The sequence below is a fragment of the Protomyctophum parallelum genome (assembly GCF_964188405.1).
Source record: "Protomyctophum parallelum genome assembly, chromosome: 11".
Lineage (NCBI taxonomy): Eukaryota > Metazoa > Chordata > Actinopteri > Myctophiformes > Myctophidae > Protomyctophum > Protomyctophum parallelum.
In genome coordinates, this window is record NC_139707.1 from 859,501 (window position 1) to 879,500 (window position 20,000).

Here is a 20,000-nt window from a genome sequence, read left to right on the forward strand (position 1 = left end):
GATGGTTGCTATGCAACGTACTGGGAAGCAGGGGATTGCAGCGCACTCTTATGCTGCGTTCACACAGGGGCAGATGCAAAGACACAGTCTATACCATTCATTGTCAATGTCAATGGACATGAAGATACAGAGACGCCTCTGACGCTTGTAGCTGCTGCAAAAAAGCTACAAATTGAAGCTTAGCTGGATTCAACTTCCAGATGCAAAGCTACGAAGCTACGACTGTAGCTGCAACTACGGACGCACGCACGCGTGATGACGTCATGACGAGAACGCGACACATTAAATGATGCTGTGATTTTTGCATCTCTGCATCTTTTGCATCTGCCCGTGTGGACACAGCATTAAGCCTTCATACGTACTCCATCGCACGAGCCGGTCGCATGCCAAAATATCACTGATCTACAAGCTCACAATGTGTTGGATGTATGCAGGCTACTGTAGACAAGTTGTTTTTGGCAGGCGACACTGTCATAGTGTCATACAGCGATGTATAAATTAAACGTAATTCGTTTCATACGCAAAGCAGACACAAAGCAAATCTTGAAGCTTTTATTGTAATTCACCATTATGTTGGTTAATATAGATCAGATCTTGTGTTGATTGTATATATATAAGAACACAAGCTCTTCCATCAATCCTTCCTGTAGGTTAATAAGGGCAGGTTTAGGTGTTTTACCGTGTAATTAAAGTCATAACGTGTAAGATGTTCTATTAAACAACACAACCGTTCAAATATTTTCACAATAACAATTCATCGCCTATAGCAAAGTGTTGTAAGCGTGTGTTTTAGCTAAATTATTTATATTTGGGGCAAATGGACCATTAATTATGGGCCTATAACCCTGAGAATGCGCAAATGGAAACAAACAGATCCTGATGTCCCAAACCGCCCCCCTAAGGTCTTCCACTGCTGGCCTGCTCGCTTTGCCTAAAAAAATTGCAACATTTTTAAAGCTCAGCTCAAGACCCACTTCTACAACATTGCTTTTAATTGATCTGATATTTTTTTTGTTATTCATGTCCTCACTGTATTGCATTACTGCTTGTTTTTTAATGTCGTTGCCTTGCTTTTCTTTTATTCTCCATTGTTCTGTAAAGCACTTTGAGCTGCCTTTCATGTCATGAAAGGTGCTATACAAATAAAGTTTTATTATTATTATTATTATTGATGGGTCAGAGATACAAATCTTATCAAATGGGATATCAAAGTGGGCAAGTCCTTGTCCTACGTGATAATTCAAATCAAGTCCAAATCCATTCATCATTCCATCCTGATCAATGTCTTTTCAGGGATTGATTGATTGAATGATTGGTCTCCTCTGATGCAGAACTGAACCGATCGCACTGCGCTTAAGCGGAGACAGACGACCTTGTCAGTTGTTGAAAGACACGTTCCAATTAAAACCACATTAACCTTGGTGTGCCTATTTTGGGCAAGTCATTATAGGAGAACATTTTCAAACCTCCCCCCCCCCCCTCTACAAGCTCGTAGCGCGCCACCGAGTGGCGCGCTACGAGCTTGTAGGTCTGCTATTTTTGAAAAATCGAAGAGCGACTGACATTTTTTTTAGAATCTGATCTCAGGTCAGAATGGGTTAATCAGACCAGTGTGTGTGTCCAGTGGAAACCTCGTATGAATCTGATCTCAGGTCAGAATGGTTTTAAAAATGGGAGACGCCTCAGACCCGCCCCGGTTCCCCAGGTGGCACCAAACCCAGCACGGCCCCATCTCACCTGAGCGGGGCTTCAGTCCAAAGGGAGGCATGGTGCTGAAGGACATCGGGGCGCTGCACGGAGAGCGCTCCTCTCCCTGTACGGAGGAGGAGAAACACCATCAACTATTTATCCAATACATGCATGTAAAAACATTACCATAAAGGACACATACAGCACATACACTTATCCAATACATGGATGTAAAAACATTACCATGAAGGACACATACAGCACATACACTTATCCAATACATGGATGTAAAAACGTTACCATAAAGGACACATACAGCACATACACTTATCCAATACATGGATGTAAAAACATTACCATAAAGGACACATACAGCACATACACTTATCCAATACATGGATGTAAAAACATTACCATAAAGGACACATACAGCACATACACTTATCCAATACATGGATGTAAAAACATTACCATAAAGGACACATACAGCACATACACTTATCCAACACATGGATGTAAAAACATTACCATTAAGGACACATACAGCACATACACTTATCCAATACATGCATGTAAAAACATTACCATTAAGGACACATACAGCACATACACTTATCCAATACATGGATGTAAAAACATTACCATGAAGGACACATACAGCACATACACTTATCCAATACATGGATGTAAAAACATTACCATAAGGACACATACAGCACATACACTTATCCAATACATGGATGTAAAAACATTACCATAAAGGACACATACAGCACATACACTTATCCAATACATGGATGTAAAAACATTACCATAAAGGACACATACAGCACATACACTTATCCAACACATGGATGTAAAAACATTACCATTAAGGACACATACAGCACATACACTTATCCAATACATGGATGTAAAAACATTACCATGAAGGACACATACAGCACATACACTTATCCAATACATGGATGTAAAAACATTACCATGAAGGACACATACAGCACATACACTTATCCAATACATGGATGTAAAAACATTACCATGAAGGACACATACAGCACATACACTTATCCAATACATGGATGTAAAAACATTACCATGAAGGACACATACAGCACATACACTTATCCAATACATGGATGTAAAAACATTACCATAAAGGACACATACAGCACATACACTTATCCAATACATGGATGTAAAAACATTACCATGAAGGACACATACAGCACATACACTTATCCAATACATGGATGTAAAAACATTACCATGAAGGACACATACAGCACATACACTTATCCAATACATGGATGTAAAAACATTACCATTAAGGACACATACAGCACATACACTTATCCAATACATGGATGTAAAAACATTACCATAAAGGACACATACAGCACATACACTTATCCAATACATGGATGTAAAAACATTACCATTAAGGACACATACAGCACATACACTTATCCAATACATGGATGTAAAAACATTACCATAAAGGACACATACAGCACATACACTTATCCAATACATGGATGTAAAAACATTACCATGAAGGACACATACAGCACATACACTTATCCAATACATGGATGTAAAAACATTACCATAAAGGACACATACAGCACATACACTTATCCAATACATGGATGTAAAAACATTACCATTAAGGACACATACAGCACATACACTTATCCAATACATGGATGTAAAAACATTACCATAAGGACACATACAGCACATACACTTATCCAATACATGGATGTAAAAACATTACCATAAAGGACACATACAGCACATACACTTATCCAATACATGGATGTAAAAACGTTACCATAAAGGACACATACAGCACATACACTTATCCAATACATGCATGTAAAAACATTACCATTAAGGACACATACAGCACATACACTTATCCAATACATGGATGTAAAAACGTTACCATAAAGGACACATACAGCACATACACTTATCCAATACATGGATGTAAAAACGTTACCATAAAGGACACATACAGCACATACACTTATCCAATACATGGATGTAAAAACATTACCATAAAGGACACATACAGCACATACACTTATCCAATACATGGATGTAAAAACATTACCATGAAGGACACATACAGCACATACACTTATCCAATACATGGATGTAAAAACGTTACCATTAAGGACACATACAGCACATACACTTATCCAATACATGGATGTAAAAACATTACCATAAAGGACACATACAGTACATACAGTACACTTACGCATAAATAGAGTATAAATAGATGAACACAAATGTGACCAACTCCAGCAGAATATGCCTCATCTCGCCAGAATGAACATGCCTTAAATCAATAAATAAACTTGTTTTATTTATTTATGTGATTTTTTTTCTTTTCTTTTCTTCATATTAACACAGTTTGAATGTTGAAGAAGGTTTTCATTTGAACAGATTGTTCATTTGGGCAAATGAAATGTATACATTTATACGTCAAAGTGGGCTTGTTTTTTAACACTGTTTTGGGGGCAGAGAAGCACAGTTCAGAGATTTGCATGTCCCATGTTATGGCTACATTATGTATAACCTCAAGACAGGAAGGGACTGTGTGTGTGTGTCTGTGTCTGTGTCTGTCTGTGTGTGTCTGTGTCTGTCTGTGTGTGTGTGTGTGTCTGTGTCTGTGTGTGTGTGTGTGTGTGTGTGTGTGTGTGTGTGTGTGTGTGTGTGTGTGTGTGTGTGTGTGTCTGTGTGTGTGTGTGTGTCTGTGTGTGTGTGTGTGTGTGTGTGTGTGTGTCTGTGTGTGTGTGTGTGTGTGTGTGATGCGAGTAGTAGTATTGATCAGTTGCCAGACATGTGGTCTAGACTGGTGCAGATCAATAGGTATAGATTGTAGTACAGAGTGAGTGTACAGTATGTCACAGCAGGGAGGCGTTATTAGCACGCCACGAGACCAGTTTCACGAGGCTGTTCTCTTCCCTCCACTGAGGTCACTGCTGCTGTTAGAAATATGCGTGAAATATGCACCAGGCAATTCAAGAAACCTTCTAGATGTCAATACTGATGAAAGGAAGTGTTTTTGTGTGTATATGTGTGTGGGTATGTGTGTGAGTGTGTGTGCGTATGTGTGTGTGCGTATGTGTGTGTGTGTGTGTGTGTGTGTGTGTGTCTGTGTGCGTGCGTGCGTGCGTATGTGTGTGTGTGTGTGTGCGTGTGTGTGTGTGTGTGTGTGTCTGTGTGCGTGCGTGCGTGCGTGCGTGCGTGCGTGCGTGCACATGCGTTCTCTTGACTTCAGAGCATTGTTAGCTGAAGCTGTAGAACACTTGGGGAACAATGCTGTCTTGTTCTGGTCTTTCCAGAGTCGACACTAGACTATTTATGTCCAACACTGTGTGTTTAGCCTCTGTGAGCTACAGCTACAGCTACACAGTACGACAGAGCCATCGGAAAGGACAAGAAAAAACAACAAAAGAAAAACAAAGAACAACAAAAGAACAAAAATGAACAAATCAACTACGACTGATGTCGCTTACCGTACGTCTGTTAATATGAGCCAATCAGCTTTGGGAGGGCGATCTGTTCTTTTATTGTATTATTATGTGTGTGTGATACTGTAGGTGTTGTGGTAATAATGTTGGTCTGTTGGACATGCCTGCCATGCAGTGACCCTAATGACCCTAATGACCCTAACCCACCCAGATGGCTTTGACCATTCATCAAAAAGCTGGGACAGCTAAATGATAGTTTGGAACCAAATGGACCCTTATGGGTCTGTAACTCTGAAAGTGTACAAATGGAACCAAATGGACCCTTATGGGTCTGTAACTCTGAGTGTACAAATGGAACCAAATGGACCCTTATGGGTCTGTAACTCTGAAAGAATACAAATGGAACCAAATGGACCCTTATGGGTCTGTGACTCTGAAAGTGTACAAATGGAACCAAATGGACCCTTATGGGTCTGTGACTCTGAAAGTGTACAAATGGAACCAAATGGACCCTTATGGGTCTGTGACTCTGAAAGTGTACAAATGGAACCAAATGGACCCTTATGGGTCTGTAACTCTGAGAGTGTACAAATGGAACCAAATGGACCCTTATGGGTCTGTGACTCTGAAAGTGTACAAATGGAACCAAATGGACCCTTATGGGTCTGTGACTCTGAAAGTGTACAAATGGAACCAAATGGACCCTTATGGGTCTGTAACTCTGAGAGTGTACAAATGGAACCAAATGGACCCTTATGGGTCTGTAACTCTGAAAGTGTACAAATGGAACCAAATGGACCTTTATGGGTCTGTGACTCTGAGAGTGTACAAATGGAACCAAATGGACCCTTATGGGTCTGTGACTCTGAGAGTGTACAAATGGAACCAAATGGACCCTTATGGGTCTGTGACTCTGAAAGTGTACAAATGGAACCAAATGGACCCTTATGGGTCTGTGACTCTGAAAGTGTACAAATGGAACCAAATGGACCCTTATGGGTCTGTAACTCTGAAAGTGTACAAATGGAACCAAATGGACCCTTATGGGTCTGTGACTCTGAAAGTGTACAAATGGAACCAAATGGACCCTTATGGGTCTGTGACTCTGAAAGAATACAATTGGAACCAAATGGACCCTTATGGGTCTGTAACTCTGAAAGTGTACAAATGGAACCAAATGGACCCTTATGGGTCTGTAACTCTGAGAGTGTACAAATGGAACCAAATGGACCCTTATGGGTCTGTGACTCTGAAAGTGTACAAATGGAACCAAATGGACCCTTATGGGTCTGTGACTCTGAAAGTGTACAAATGGAACCAAATGGACCCTTATGGGTCTGTAACTCTGAGAGTGTACAAATGGAACCAAATGGACCCTTATGGGTCTGTAACTCTGAAAGTGTACAAATGGAACCAAATGGACCCTTATGGGTCTGTGACTCTGAAAGTGTACAAATGGAACCAAATGGACCCTTATGGGTCTGTAACTCTGAAAGTGTACAAATGGAACCAAATGGACCCTTATGGGTCTGTAACTCTGAAAGTGTACAAATGGAACCAAATGGACCCTTATGGGTCTGTAACTCTGAAAGTGTACAAATGGAACCAAATGGACCCTTATGGGTCTGTGACTCTGAAAGTGTACAAATGGAACCAAATGGACCCTTATGGGTCTGTAACTCTGAAAGTGTACAAATGGAACCAAATGGACCCTTATGGGTCTGTAACTCTGAAAGTGTACAAATGGAACCAAATGGACCAGGTCCATTTGGTTCCATTTGTACACTTTCAGAGTTAAATTAACATAGATTTTTCAATATAAGTTGGGGGGTCCCAGAGATAGAAATGCCATTAACCGGGGGGTCCGTAGACTAATGCATGTCAAACTGGAGGTCCTTGAAATTAAATAGGTTGAGAATCACTGCTAGAGCCGTACTAATCTTCTCTTATGGGGGTCCCTGAATCACTGCTAGAGCCGTACTAATCTTCTCTTATGGGGGTCCCTGAATCACTGCTAGAGCCGTAAACATCTTCTCTTATGGGGGTCCCTGCATCACTGCTAGAGCCGTAAACATCTTCTCTTATGGGGGTCCCTGAATCACTGCTAGAGCCGTACTAATCTTATCTTATGGGGGTCCCTGAATCACTGCTAGAGCCGTACTAATCTTATCTTATGGGGGTCCCTGAATCACTGCTAGAGCCGTACTAATCTTCTCTTATGGGGGTCCCTGAATCACTGCTAGAGCCGTAAACATCTTCTCTTATGGGGGTCCCTGAATCACTGCTAGAGCCGTAAACATCTTCTCTTATGGGGGTCCCTGAATCTCTGCTAGAGCCGTAAACATCTTCTCTTATGGGGGTCCCTGAATCACTGCTAGAGCCGCAAACATCTTCTCTTATGGGGGTCCCTGAATCACTGCTAGAGCCGTAAACATCTTCTCTTATGGGGGTCCCTGAATCACTGCTAGAGCCGTAAACATCTTCTCTTATGGGGGTCCCTGAATCACTGCTAGAGCCGTACTAATCTTATCTTATGGGGGTCCCTGAATCACTGCTACAGCCGTACTAATCTTCTCTTATGGGGGTCCCTGAATCACTGCTAGAGCCGTAAACATCTTCTCTTATGGGGGTCCCTGAATCACTGCTAGAGCCGTACTGATCTTCTCTTATGGGGGTCCTTGAATCACTGCTAGAGCCGTAAACATCTTCTCTTATGGGGGTCCCTGAATCACTGCTAGAGCCGTACTAATCTTCTCTTATGGGGGTCCCTGAATCACTGCTAGAGCCGTAAACATCTTCTCTTATGGGGGTCCCTGAATCACTGCTAGAGCCGTACTAATCTTCTCTTATGGGGGTCCCTGAATCACTGCTAGAGCCGTAAACATCTTCTCTTATGGGGGTCCCTGAATCACTGCTAGAGCCGTAAACATCTTCTCTTATGGGGGTCCCTGAATCACTGCTAGAGACGTACTAATCTTCTCTTATGGGGGTCCGCGGGCTAATTAGTGTCAATTTGGGGGTCCTTGACATGAAAAGGTTTGGGAACCTCTGATGTAGGTTAGTCAATGGGTTGCCAGTTTGTAAACGTCTGAGTGTTAGGTTAACAAAATGTAACATTTGTATACTCTGCGTTACACTGGCTATACTGGGCAGGTCCCAGGCTTTAATGTGCTGAACTAGGAATCTACCATGAAAAAGAAAAAAAGTGCTTCCCAAAATACACAAATCAATGGTGAGAACATGTGATTGATTTTGTTCACTTTTGTGACGCTTGTATTGTATGTATGCCACCAGCACTTGGGACAACATACTTTTTGGACACCATTTTTCACTTCACAGAACACCCACGAAAACAAGACTCACTGACACCACAAAATCAGCTCCCTTTGGAAACGAATCATGTCTACATAGAACTGCTGTACAGTATATGACATGTACTGTATAGAATCACATTATAGCATACAGTACAAGCAACAGTCAACAGACAGACTGTCAGGATGTAATAGACATTTTTAGAATCTGATCTCAGGTCAGAATGGGTTAATAATGAAACTGTCAGGATGTAATAGACATTTTTAGAATCTGATCTCAGGTCAGAATGGGTTAAGCCATGTGTACTAATGCTGGTCCTTCTCCCCATGTGCCTCCACCATACTGTTAAATATAATAGCTTTAATTTGTATCCAACAGAGTGTATGGTTCAAGTGGTTAAGAAGAAGTCCATTTGGTTCCATTTGCACACTCTCAAGAGTCAAATGAACACAGTAGTGATCACATCTCTACGGCTTTGTGTCTCGTCGCAAATGGTTACCTTGAGTGATAAAAGCCACTCATACTGCTGGCATGCAAGCTGGGCCTCAAACCGGGCCTTCTCTAGAATCATCTGCCTCTTCTTCTGGAACTCATAGGAGCCACCTCCTGGAATGTTCTGCTAGAGAACGTACCAAGTGTTTAGGCCTTAACAACACAATGCTATAGAACGTACCAAGTGTTTAGGCCTTAACAACACAATGCTATAGAACGTACCAAGTGTTTAGGCCTTAACAACACAATGCTATAGAACGTACCAAGTGTTTAGGCCTTAACAACATAATGCTATAGAACGTACCAAGTGTTTAGGCCTTAACAACACAATGCTATAGAACGTACCGAGTGTTTAGGCCTTAACAACACAATGCTATAGAACGTACCAAGTGTTTAGGCCTTAACAACACAATGCTATAGAACGTACCAAGTGTTTAGGCCTTAACAACACAATGCTATAGAACGTACCAAGTGTTTAGGCCTTAACAACACAATGCTATAGAACGTACCAAGTGTTTAGGCCTTAACAACACAATGCTATAGAACGTACCAAGTGTTTAGGCCTTAACAACACAATGCTATAGAACGTACCAAGTGTTTAGGCCTTAACAACACAATGCTATAGAACGTACCAAGTGTTTAGGCCTTAACAACATAATGCTATAGAACGTACCAAGTGTTTAGGCCTTAACCACACAATGCTATAGAACGTACCAAGTGTTTAGGCCTTAACCACACAATGCTATAGAACGTACCGAGTGTTTAGGCCTTAACCACACAATGCTATAGAACGTACCAAGTGTTTAGGCCTTAACCACACAATGCTATAGAACGTACCGAGTGTTTAGGCCTTAACAACATAATGCTATAGAACGTACCGAGTGTTTAGGCCTTAACAACATAATGCTATAGAACGTACCGAGTGTTTAGGCCTTAACAACATAATGCTATAGAACGTACCAAGTGTTTAGGCCTTAACAACACAATGCTATAGAACGTACCAAGTGTTTAGGCCTTAACCACACAATGCTATAGAACGTACCGAGTGTTTAGGCCTTAACAACATAATGCTATAGAACGTACCGAGTGTTTAGGCCTTAACAACATAATGCTATAGAACGTACCAAGTGTTTAGGCCTTAACAACACAATGCTATAGAACGTACCAAGTGTTTAGGCCTTAACAACACAATGCTATAGAACGTACCAAGTGTTTAGGCCTTAACAACACAATGCTATAGAACGTACCAAGTGTTTAGGCCTTAACCACACAATGCTATAGAACGTACCAAGTGTTTAGGCCTTAACAACACAATGCTATAGAACGTACCGAGTGTTTAGGCCTTAACCACATAATGCTATAGAACGTACCAAGTGTTTAGGCCTTAACAACACAATGCTATAGAACGTACCAAGTGTTTAGGCCTTAACCACACAATGCTATAGAACGTACCAAGTGTTTAGGCCTTAACAACACAATGCTATAGAACGTACCGAGTGTTTAGGCCTTAACCACATAAAGCTATAGAACGTACCAAGTGTTTAGGCCTTAACAACACAATGCTATAGAACGTACCAAGTGTTTAGGCCTTAACAACACAATGCTATAGAACGTACCAAGTGTTTAGGCCTTAACCACATAATGCTATAGAACGTACCAAGTGTTTAGGCCTTAACAACATAATGCTATAGAACGTACCGAGTGTTTAGGCCTTAACAACACAATGCTATAGAACGTACCAAGTGTTTAGGCCTTAACAACACAATGCTATAGAACGTACCAAGTGTTTAGGCCTTAACAACACAATGCTATAGAACGTACCAAGTGTTTAGGCCTTAACAACACAATGCTATAGAACGTACCAAGTGTTTAGGCCTTAACAACACAATGCTATAGAACGTACCAAGTGTTTAGGCCTTAACAACATAATGCTATAGAACGTTCCGAGTGTTTAGGCCTTAACAACACAATGCTATAGAACGTACCAAGTGTTTAGGCCTTAACCACACAATGCTATAGAACGTACCAAGTGTTTAGGCCTTAACAACACAATGCTATAGAACGTACCAAGTGTTTAGGCCTTAACAACATAATGCTATAGAACGTACCAAGTGTTTAGGCCTAAACCACACAATGCTATAGAACGTACCAAGTGTTTAGGCCTTAACAACACAATGCTATAGAACGTACCAAGTGTTTAGGCCTTAACAACACAATGCTATAGAACGTACCGAGTGTTTAGGCCTTAACAACATAATGCTATAGAACGTACCAAGTGTTTAGGCCTTAACCACACAATGCTATAGAACGTACCAAGTGTTTAGGCCTTAACCACACAATGCTATAGAACGTACCAAGTGTTTAGGCCTTAACAACACAATGCTATAGAACGTACCGAGTGTTTAGGCCTTAACAACACAATGCTATAGAACGTACCGAGTGTTTAGGCCTTAACAACACAATGCTATAGAACGTACCAAGTGTTTAGGCCTTAACAACACAATGCTATAGAACGTACCGAGTGTTTAGGCCTTAACAACACAATGCTATAGAACGTACCGAGTGTTTAGGCCTTAACCACATAATGCTATAGAACGTACCAAGTGTTTAGGCCTTAACAACATAATGCTATAGAACGTACCAAGTGTTTAGGCCTAAACCACACAATGCTATAGAACGTACCAAGTGTTTAGGCCTTAACCACACAATGCTATAGAACGTACCAAGTGTTTAGGCCTTAACAACACAATGCTATAGAACGTACCAAGTGTTTAGGCCTTAACCACACAATGCTATAGAACGTACCAAGTGTTTAGGCCTTAACAACACAATGCTATAGAACGTACCAAGTGTTTAGGCCTTAACCACACAATGCTATAGAACGTACCGAGTGTTTAGGCCTTAACAACACAATGCTATAGAACGTACCGAGTGTTTAGGCCTTAACAACACAATGCTATAGAACGTACCAAGTGTTTAGGCCTTAACCACATAATGCTATAGAACGTACCGAGTGTTTAGGCCTTAACAACACAATGCTATAGAACGTACCAAGTGTTTAGGCCTTAACCACACAATGCTATAGAACGTACCAAGTGTTTAGGCCTTAACAACACAATGCTATAGAACGTACCGAGTGTTTAGGCCTTAACCACACAATGCTATAGAACGTACCAAGTGTTTAGGCCTTAACAACATAATGCTATAGAACGTACCAAGTGTTTAGGCCTTAACAACACAATGCTATAGAACGTACCAAGTGTTTAGGCCTTAACAACACAATGCTATAGAACGTACCAAGTGTTTAGGCCTTAACAACACAATGCTATAGAACGTACCAAGTGTTTAGGCCTTAACAACACAATGCTATAGAACGTACCAAGTGTTTAGGCCTTAACAACACAATGCTATAGAACGTACCAAGTGTTTAGGCCTTAACAACACAATGCTATAGAACGTACCAAGTGTTTAGGCCTTAACAACACAATGCTATAGAACGTACCAAGTGTTTAGGCCTTAACAACACAATGCTATAGAACGTACCGAGTGTTTAGGCCTTAACAACACAATGCTATAGAACGTACCAAGTGTTTAGGCCTTAACAACACAATGCTATAGAACGTACCAAGTGTTTAGGCCTTAACAACATAATGCTATAGAACGTACCGAGTGTTTAGGCCTTAACAACACAATGCTATAGAACGTACCAAGTGTTTAGGCCTTAACAACACAATGCTATAGAACGTACCAAGTGTTTAGGCCTTAACAACATAATGCTATAGAACGTACCAAGTGTTTAGGCCTAAACCACACAATGCTATAGAACGTACCGAGTGTTTAGGCCTTAACAACATAATGCTATAGAACGTACCAAGTGTTTAGGCCTTAACCACACAATGCTATAGAACGTACCAAGTGTTTAGGCCTTAACCACACAATGCTATAGAACGTACCAAGTGTTTAGGCCTTAACAACACAATGCTATAGAACGTACCAAGTGTTTAGGCCTTAACCACACAATGCTATAGAACGTACCAAGTGTTTAGGCCTTAACAACACAATGCTATAGAACGTACCAAGTGTTTAGGCCTTAACCACACAATGCTATAGAACGTACCGAGTGTTTAGGCCTTAACAACACAATGCTATAGAACGTACCGAGTGTTTAGGCCTTAACAACACAATGCTATAGAACGTACCAAGTGTTTAGGCCTTAACCACATAATGCTATAGAACGTACCGAGTGTTTAGGCCTTAACAACACAATGCTATAGAACGTACCAAGTGTTTAGGCCTTAACCACACAATGCTATAGAACGTACCAAGTGTTTAGGCCTTAACAACACAATGCTATAGAACGTACCGAGTGTTTAGGCCTTAACCACACAATATTATAGAACGTACCAAGTGTTTAGGCCTTAACAACATAATGCTATAGAACGTACCAAGTGTTTAGGCCTTAACAACACAATGCTATAGAACGTACCAAGTGTTTAGGCCTTAACAACATAATGCTATAGAACGTACCAAGTGTTTAGGCCTTAACAACACAATGCTATAGAACGTACCAAGTGTTTAGGCCTTAACAACACAATGCTATAGAACGTACCAAGTGTTTAGGCCTTAACAACACAATGCTATAGAACGTACCAAGTGTTTAGGCCTTAACAACACAATGCTATAGAACGTACCAAGTGTTTAGGCCTTAACAACACAATGCTATAGAACGTACCAAGTGTTTAGGCCTTAACAACACAATGCTATAGAACGTACCAAGTGTTTAGGCCTTAACAACACAATGCTATAGAACGTACCAAGTGTTTAGGCCTTAACAACACAATGCTATAGAACGTACCGAGTGTTTAGGCCTTAACAACACAATGCTATAGAACGTACCAAGTGTTTAGGCCTTAACAACACAATGCTATAGAACGTACCAAGTGTTTAGGCCTTAACAACATAATGCTATAGAACGTACCGAGTGTTTAGGCCTTAACAACACAATGCTATAGAACGTACCAAGTGTTTAGGCCTTAACAACACAATGCTATAGAACGTACCAAGTGTTTAGGCCTTAACAACATAATGCTATAGAACGTACCAAGTGTTTAGGCCTAAACCACACAATGCTATAGAACGTACCGAGTGTTTAGGCCTTAACAACATAATGCTATAGAACGTACCAAGTGTTTAGGCCTTAACCACACAATGCTATAGAACGTACCAAGTGTTTAGGCCTTAACCACACAATGCTATAGAACGTACCAAGTGTTTAGGCCTTAACAACACAATGCTATAGAACGTACCGAGTGTTTAGGCCTTAACAACACAATGCTATAGAACGTACCAAGTGTTTAGGCCTTAACAACACAATGCTATAGAACGTACCAAGTGTTTAGGCCTTAACAACACAATGCTATAGAACGTACCAAGTGTTTAGGCCTTAACAACACAATGCTATAGAACGTACCAAGTGTTTAGGCCTTAACAACATAATGCTATAGAACGTACCAAGTGTTTAGGCCTTAACAACACAATGCTATAGAACGTACCAAGTGTTTAGGCCTTAACAACACAATGCTATAGAACGTACCAAGTGTTTAGGCCTTAACAACACAATGCTATAGAACGTACCAAGTGTTTAGGCCTTAACAACACAATGCTATAGAACGTACCAAGTGTTTAGGCCTTAACAACACAATGCTATAGAACGTACCAAGTGTTTAGGCCTTAACAACACAATGCTATAGAACGTACCGAGTGTTTAGGCCTTAACAACACAATGCTATAGAACGTACCAAGTGTTTAGGCCTTAACAACACAATGCTATAGAACGTACCAAGTGTTTAGGCCTTAACAACATAATGCTATAGAACGTACCGAGTGTTTAGGCCTTAACAACACAATGCTATAGAACGTACCAAGTGTTTAGGCCTTAACAACACAATGCTATAGAACGTACCAAGTGTTTAGGCCTTAACAACATAATGCTATAGAACGTACCAAGTGTTTAGGCCTAAACCACACAATGCTATAGAACGTACCGAGTGTTTAGGCCTTAACAACATAATGCTATAGAACGTACCAAGTGTTTAGGCCTTAACCACACAATGCTATAGAACGTACCAAGTGTTTAGGCCTTAACCACACAATGCTATAGAACGTACCAAGTGTTTAGGCCTTAACAACACAATGCTATAGAACGTACCGAGTGTTTAGGCCTTAACAACACAATGCTATAGAACGTACCAAGTGTTTAGGCCTTAACAACACAATGCTATAGAACGTACCAAGTGTTTAGGCCTTAACAACACAATGCTATAGAACGTACCAAGTGTTTAGGCCTTAACAACACAATGCTATAGAACGTACCAAGTGTTTAGGCCTTAACAACATAATGCTATAGAACGTACCGAGTGTTTAGGCCTTAACAACATAATGCTATAGAACGTACCGAGTGTTTAGGCCTTAACAACACAATGCTATAGAACGTACCAAGTGTTTAGGCCTTAACAACACAATGCTATAGAACGTACCAAGTGTTTAGGCCTTAACCACACAATGCTATAGAACGTACCAAGTGTTTAGGCCTTAACCCATTCTGACCGGGCACCCATTTTGGTGTCAGCATCATGTTATGCTTTAGCTATTTAAAAATAGCAGATCTACAAGCTCATATCGCGCCACCGAGTGGCGCGATACGAGCTTTTAGGTCTGCTATTTTTGAAAAATCGAAGAGCGACTGACATTTTTAGAATCTGATCTCAGGTCAGAATGGGTTCATCAGACCAGTGTGTGTCCGGCGGAAACCTCGTATGAATCTGATCTCAGGTCAGAATGGGTTAACCACATAATGCTATAGAACGTACCAAGTGTTTAGGCCTTAACCACATAATGCTTTGGCTTACTGCTATACTTTAAGACTTACATTCCTTATCTACAGTAGCATGCTTCGATCTATGGGATACGTATACTTACTGTTAGGGTAAGCATATTGCATGTATGTATAGTACAATGATATAAAATATGCACATGCATGCTGCTGTGTTTCTGTTTGTTTATGTGCAATGCTGTTATTATAGGCTACAATGATGAGCAGTATATCATTGTTTTATGTATTGCTGGTCAGGTGAGCTGATCAACATTCTTAAAGGATTATCTTAACTCCATATTCAAGTGCAATACACATTGATTGTAATGGCACAATGTATTAAAAAGCAATAAGGGAGGGTTCTAATAATTATTAAACAAGAATGACTCTCAGTCATAACTGCCAGGTGAACAAGAATGACTCTCAGTCATAACTGCCAGGTGAACAAGAATGACTCTCAGTCATAACTGCCAGGTGAACAAGAATGACTCTCAGTCATAACTGCCAGGTGCAACAAGCTCTTGTAGTGCCCGTTTTAGTTTGTTTCCGACGTTCTTTTGTTGGTCCACTCACTGTGTTTCGTTATGGTTTTCCTCTAGCTACAATTAGCTCATAACATTAGCTTCTCTTGCCACTCATTTCTGCTTTCAGAGTATGGGTTGTTATGCCCTTCAGACTATCATTGGCTTAGCACAAATCATGACTAGGTCGCTGACTCGCTAGTAAGGTCGCTAGGAGGCAGCCAATCCTGACTAGGTCATCACAAAAGTCGCCACTAAAGTCGTCTTCACGATCGTCAGTAGTGGTGGTTGCAAATGTAGTCCAGGCGTTTTTCAAGCACCTGGCAAAAAGTCTATGAGGTTTGGTAACTTATTGAATAAACAACGTAAGCCACGCCAATATACTCCACATAAACACATTCACGCATGCAGCTACATGATTTGGTCTGTATTATACGGATGAAGAAAATAAATGTAAAATAAATAAAATACCTGCATCAAAAAAAATAAAGAAAGAAAAATAAATAGAACTAGAACTGCACTCTGTCGAGTGCATACTTGCTTGTTGCACACAAATGGCCTTCTAGCAGAGCGTGCAAGTACTTTCGACCGCTACAAACTGTCAAATCTCAGTTTATCTGTGAAGGAACGTTTGAAATGTTGAATTATTAGGTTTAACTATTTGCTACCTACCTACTTTATGCATGTAAAAAATTACTTTGCGCCACTTTTCATGCGTATGCACCGTCCCAGCAAATGACGTAATGACTACTTGTGCCTGATACGGCAGTGGTGCCAGATTACATACATGTATACATAGGAGCATTACCTTTAATCCTCCCAACACTAAAACATATCGTCATTACGTCACCATCGAAAACCAATTACACTCTGGCATTGGGTCCTTTAATCCACATCTTTATTACGTCATCATTGAGAGCTATATAGTTATATAGCTCTCGTTAGTTATACCAGCTAGTTATACCAGTGCCGGGTGGATTAAAGGAACTGCCTCTATGTATGTATGTCATTTGTAAGTTGATTAGCGGTATACTGTGGTTACTTTGCACCGTACGCACCGTCCCAGCAAATGACGTAATGACTAGTTGTGCCTGATAAAAACCAATGGTTTTCGATGGTGACGTAATGACGATAATGTTTTAGTGTTGGGAGGATTAAAGGTAATGCTCCTGTGTATACATGTATGTAATCTGGCACCACTGCCGTATCAGGCACAAGTAGTCATTACGTCATTTGCTGGGACGGTGCATACGCATCATAAGTGCTGGGACGGTGCATACTGTACGTGGGCGAAACTAGTACTTGCGCGCTCTGCTTGCGCAAGTAATAAAATAAACAGTAAACATCAGGGACACAAGCCTGACATACAGTAGGATGGGATGAACGGTTAAAGTGAGAAATCAAAAGGCTCCATTGTGCCTCTGCTCAGCTGTTATGTCCTCACTGTGTGTACGTGAGCATTCTGAAGCCACGGGAAGATCATGTTCCTTCTGTTGGCTGCTGCTCTCTGTTATTACTGCAGGGTTGATGTTTTTATACTAGTGACAATCTAAAAATAAGTATGAGGTCAGTCCCTCAAATGTTAAGGCTAAATCAGATTTACCCTTAAAGCGCAAATAGCATGCATTTTAAAACTGCTTTCAATCACCACTCTGATATAACCAGTCCTTCTCATTTATTTCTGGACTTTGAAAGCAGTTTTAGCTGCCACAATGTCCTGAGGCGGTGGGGGGTGCTGATATGCAGATAATAATACCGATGCTATATAAAACCAGATTCGTTTCCATTCCATGCCAGCTTGGGAAATCAACAATGGTGGACATTGTAAAGAAAGTGGAAATGCAAATTTGGAACTGAAGACTGAAGAGAGGGAGGAATTATACAAAGTAGGGTGACACTGATGACATCACGATGAAGACAAAATCAGTTGAGCTGTTCCTGAGAGCAATTTCCATTAAAGCACCTATATGATATGAATGTCTGATTGTTCAAAACTGGTTATTTGTGGGGATAGAAAACTATTATGTTATAGGTCCCTCAACCAACGACAGCGTCCGCCTGCACTGGATTCTGTGGTCACCTAAATCTGGAGTATGAATCGGCCTTTAGGCTGTAATCTGTTCCTCATCTGGAGTATGAATAGGCCTTTAGGCTGTAATCTGATCCTCATCTGGAGTATGAATAGGCCTTTAGGCTGTAATCTGATCCTCATCTGGAGTATGAATAGGCCTTTAGGCTGTAATCTGTTCCTCATCTGGAGTATGAATAGGCCTTTAGGCTGTAATCTGTTCCTCATCTGGAGTATGAATAGGCCTTTAGGCTGTAATCTGTTCCTCATCTGGGGTATGAATCGGCCTTTAGGCTGTAATCTGTTCCTCATCTGGAGTATGAATAGGCCTTTAGGCTGTAATCTTTGTTGTTACATTTATTTAACCAGTAAAAACACACTAATGCACAGCCACTGTGCTCTCAAACATTTTCATATGAAGGATCACCATATATGGAAGGATATGTACCGTATTTGACTGCGGACCTCCAATTGAAAATAATTGTAAACATATTTCTCATAAGCGGCAGCGGCACATTGTGACTAAAGTGTTTAAACTAGGGCTGTCAAAGTTAACGCACTATTAACTAGTTAACTCACAATCCTTTTAATGGCACTAATTTTTTTAATGCGCGATTAACGCACTGTGAAGTTTGACAGAATGGTTGAGAGACGCATGCATGTGAATGCAGGCAGTCAGTGAGCCCCGCCTCTCTCCCCCTCTCTTTCTCTCCCAGTGAGTCTACACAATTAGAAAACTTAGAAAACATGTTATTTTGATCAACATGGCCTGTTATCTCTCGTAATGGCACCATTGGCCAACATCAATACAGTTCTTTAGTTTGGGTCTGGAAGGCTAAATGTCATCAAATGGTGGTTCCGTGGCTCAAATGCAGAATAAATAATGGGCCTTGATATGAAAAATCTTGAAAACCACTGATTTAAGGTATATTTAGAACGTATACAAAATATGCGATTAATTTGCGATTAATCACAGTTAACTATGGACAATCATGCGATTAATCGAGTTAAATATTTTAATCGATTGACAGCCCTAGTTTAAACTGTTCCTCATTTTGCTGGGGACCCCCTGGAACCCCCTCAAGGACCCCCGGGGATCCCCTGGAACCCCCTCAAGGACCCCCGGGGTCCCCTGGAACCCCCTCAAGGACCCCCGGGGTCCCCTGGAACCCCCTCAAGGACCCCCGGGTCACCTGGAACCCCCTCAAGGACCCCCGGGGTCCCCTGGAACCCCCTCAAGGACCCCCGGGGTCCCCTGGAACCCCCTCAAGGACCCCCGGGGTCACCTGGAACCCCCTCAAGGACCCCCAGGGTCCCCTGGAACCCCCTCAAGGACCCCCGGGGTCACCTGGAACCCCCTCAAGGACCCCCGGGGTCACCTGGAACCCCCTCATGTGCTCAGCGCTCTAGTGTGATGGTCAATCATAGACAGTGTGGACGTTGGTTACTGTACCTTTGATGTGGTGGAGCCGTCATCACTGTCCTGTCCACTGTACAGAGAGGGGGGGGGGGGGGGGTACAAACAGTGAACAAGTGAGCACATGTGACTGCAAGAG

The 20,000-nt window shown here is 41.3% G+C and overlaps 1 protein-coding gene across 1 annotated transcript in view; it reads right to left on the reverse strand.

The window, feature by feature from the left end:
- lrch1 (leucine-rich repeats and calponin homology (CH) domain containing 1) overlaps nucleotides 1-20,000 on the reverse strand; it is a gene marked incomplete at both ends in the record, with an annotated part of 209,233 nt that overhangs the window by 37,812 nt on the left and 151,421 nt on the right. The window contains 2 exon segments of the mRNA XM_083776022.1: nucleotides 1,738-1,813; nucleotides 19,898-19,934. Coding sequence (XP_083632148.1) covers nucleotides 1,738-1,813; nucleotides 19,898-19,934 — 113 coding nt within the window.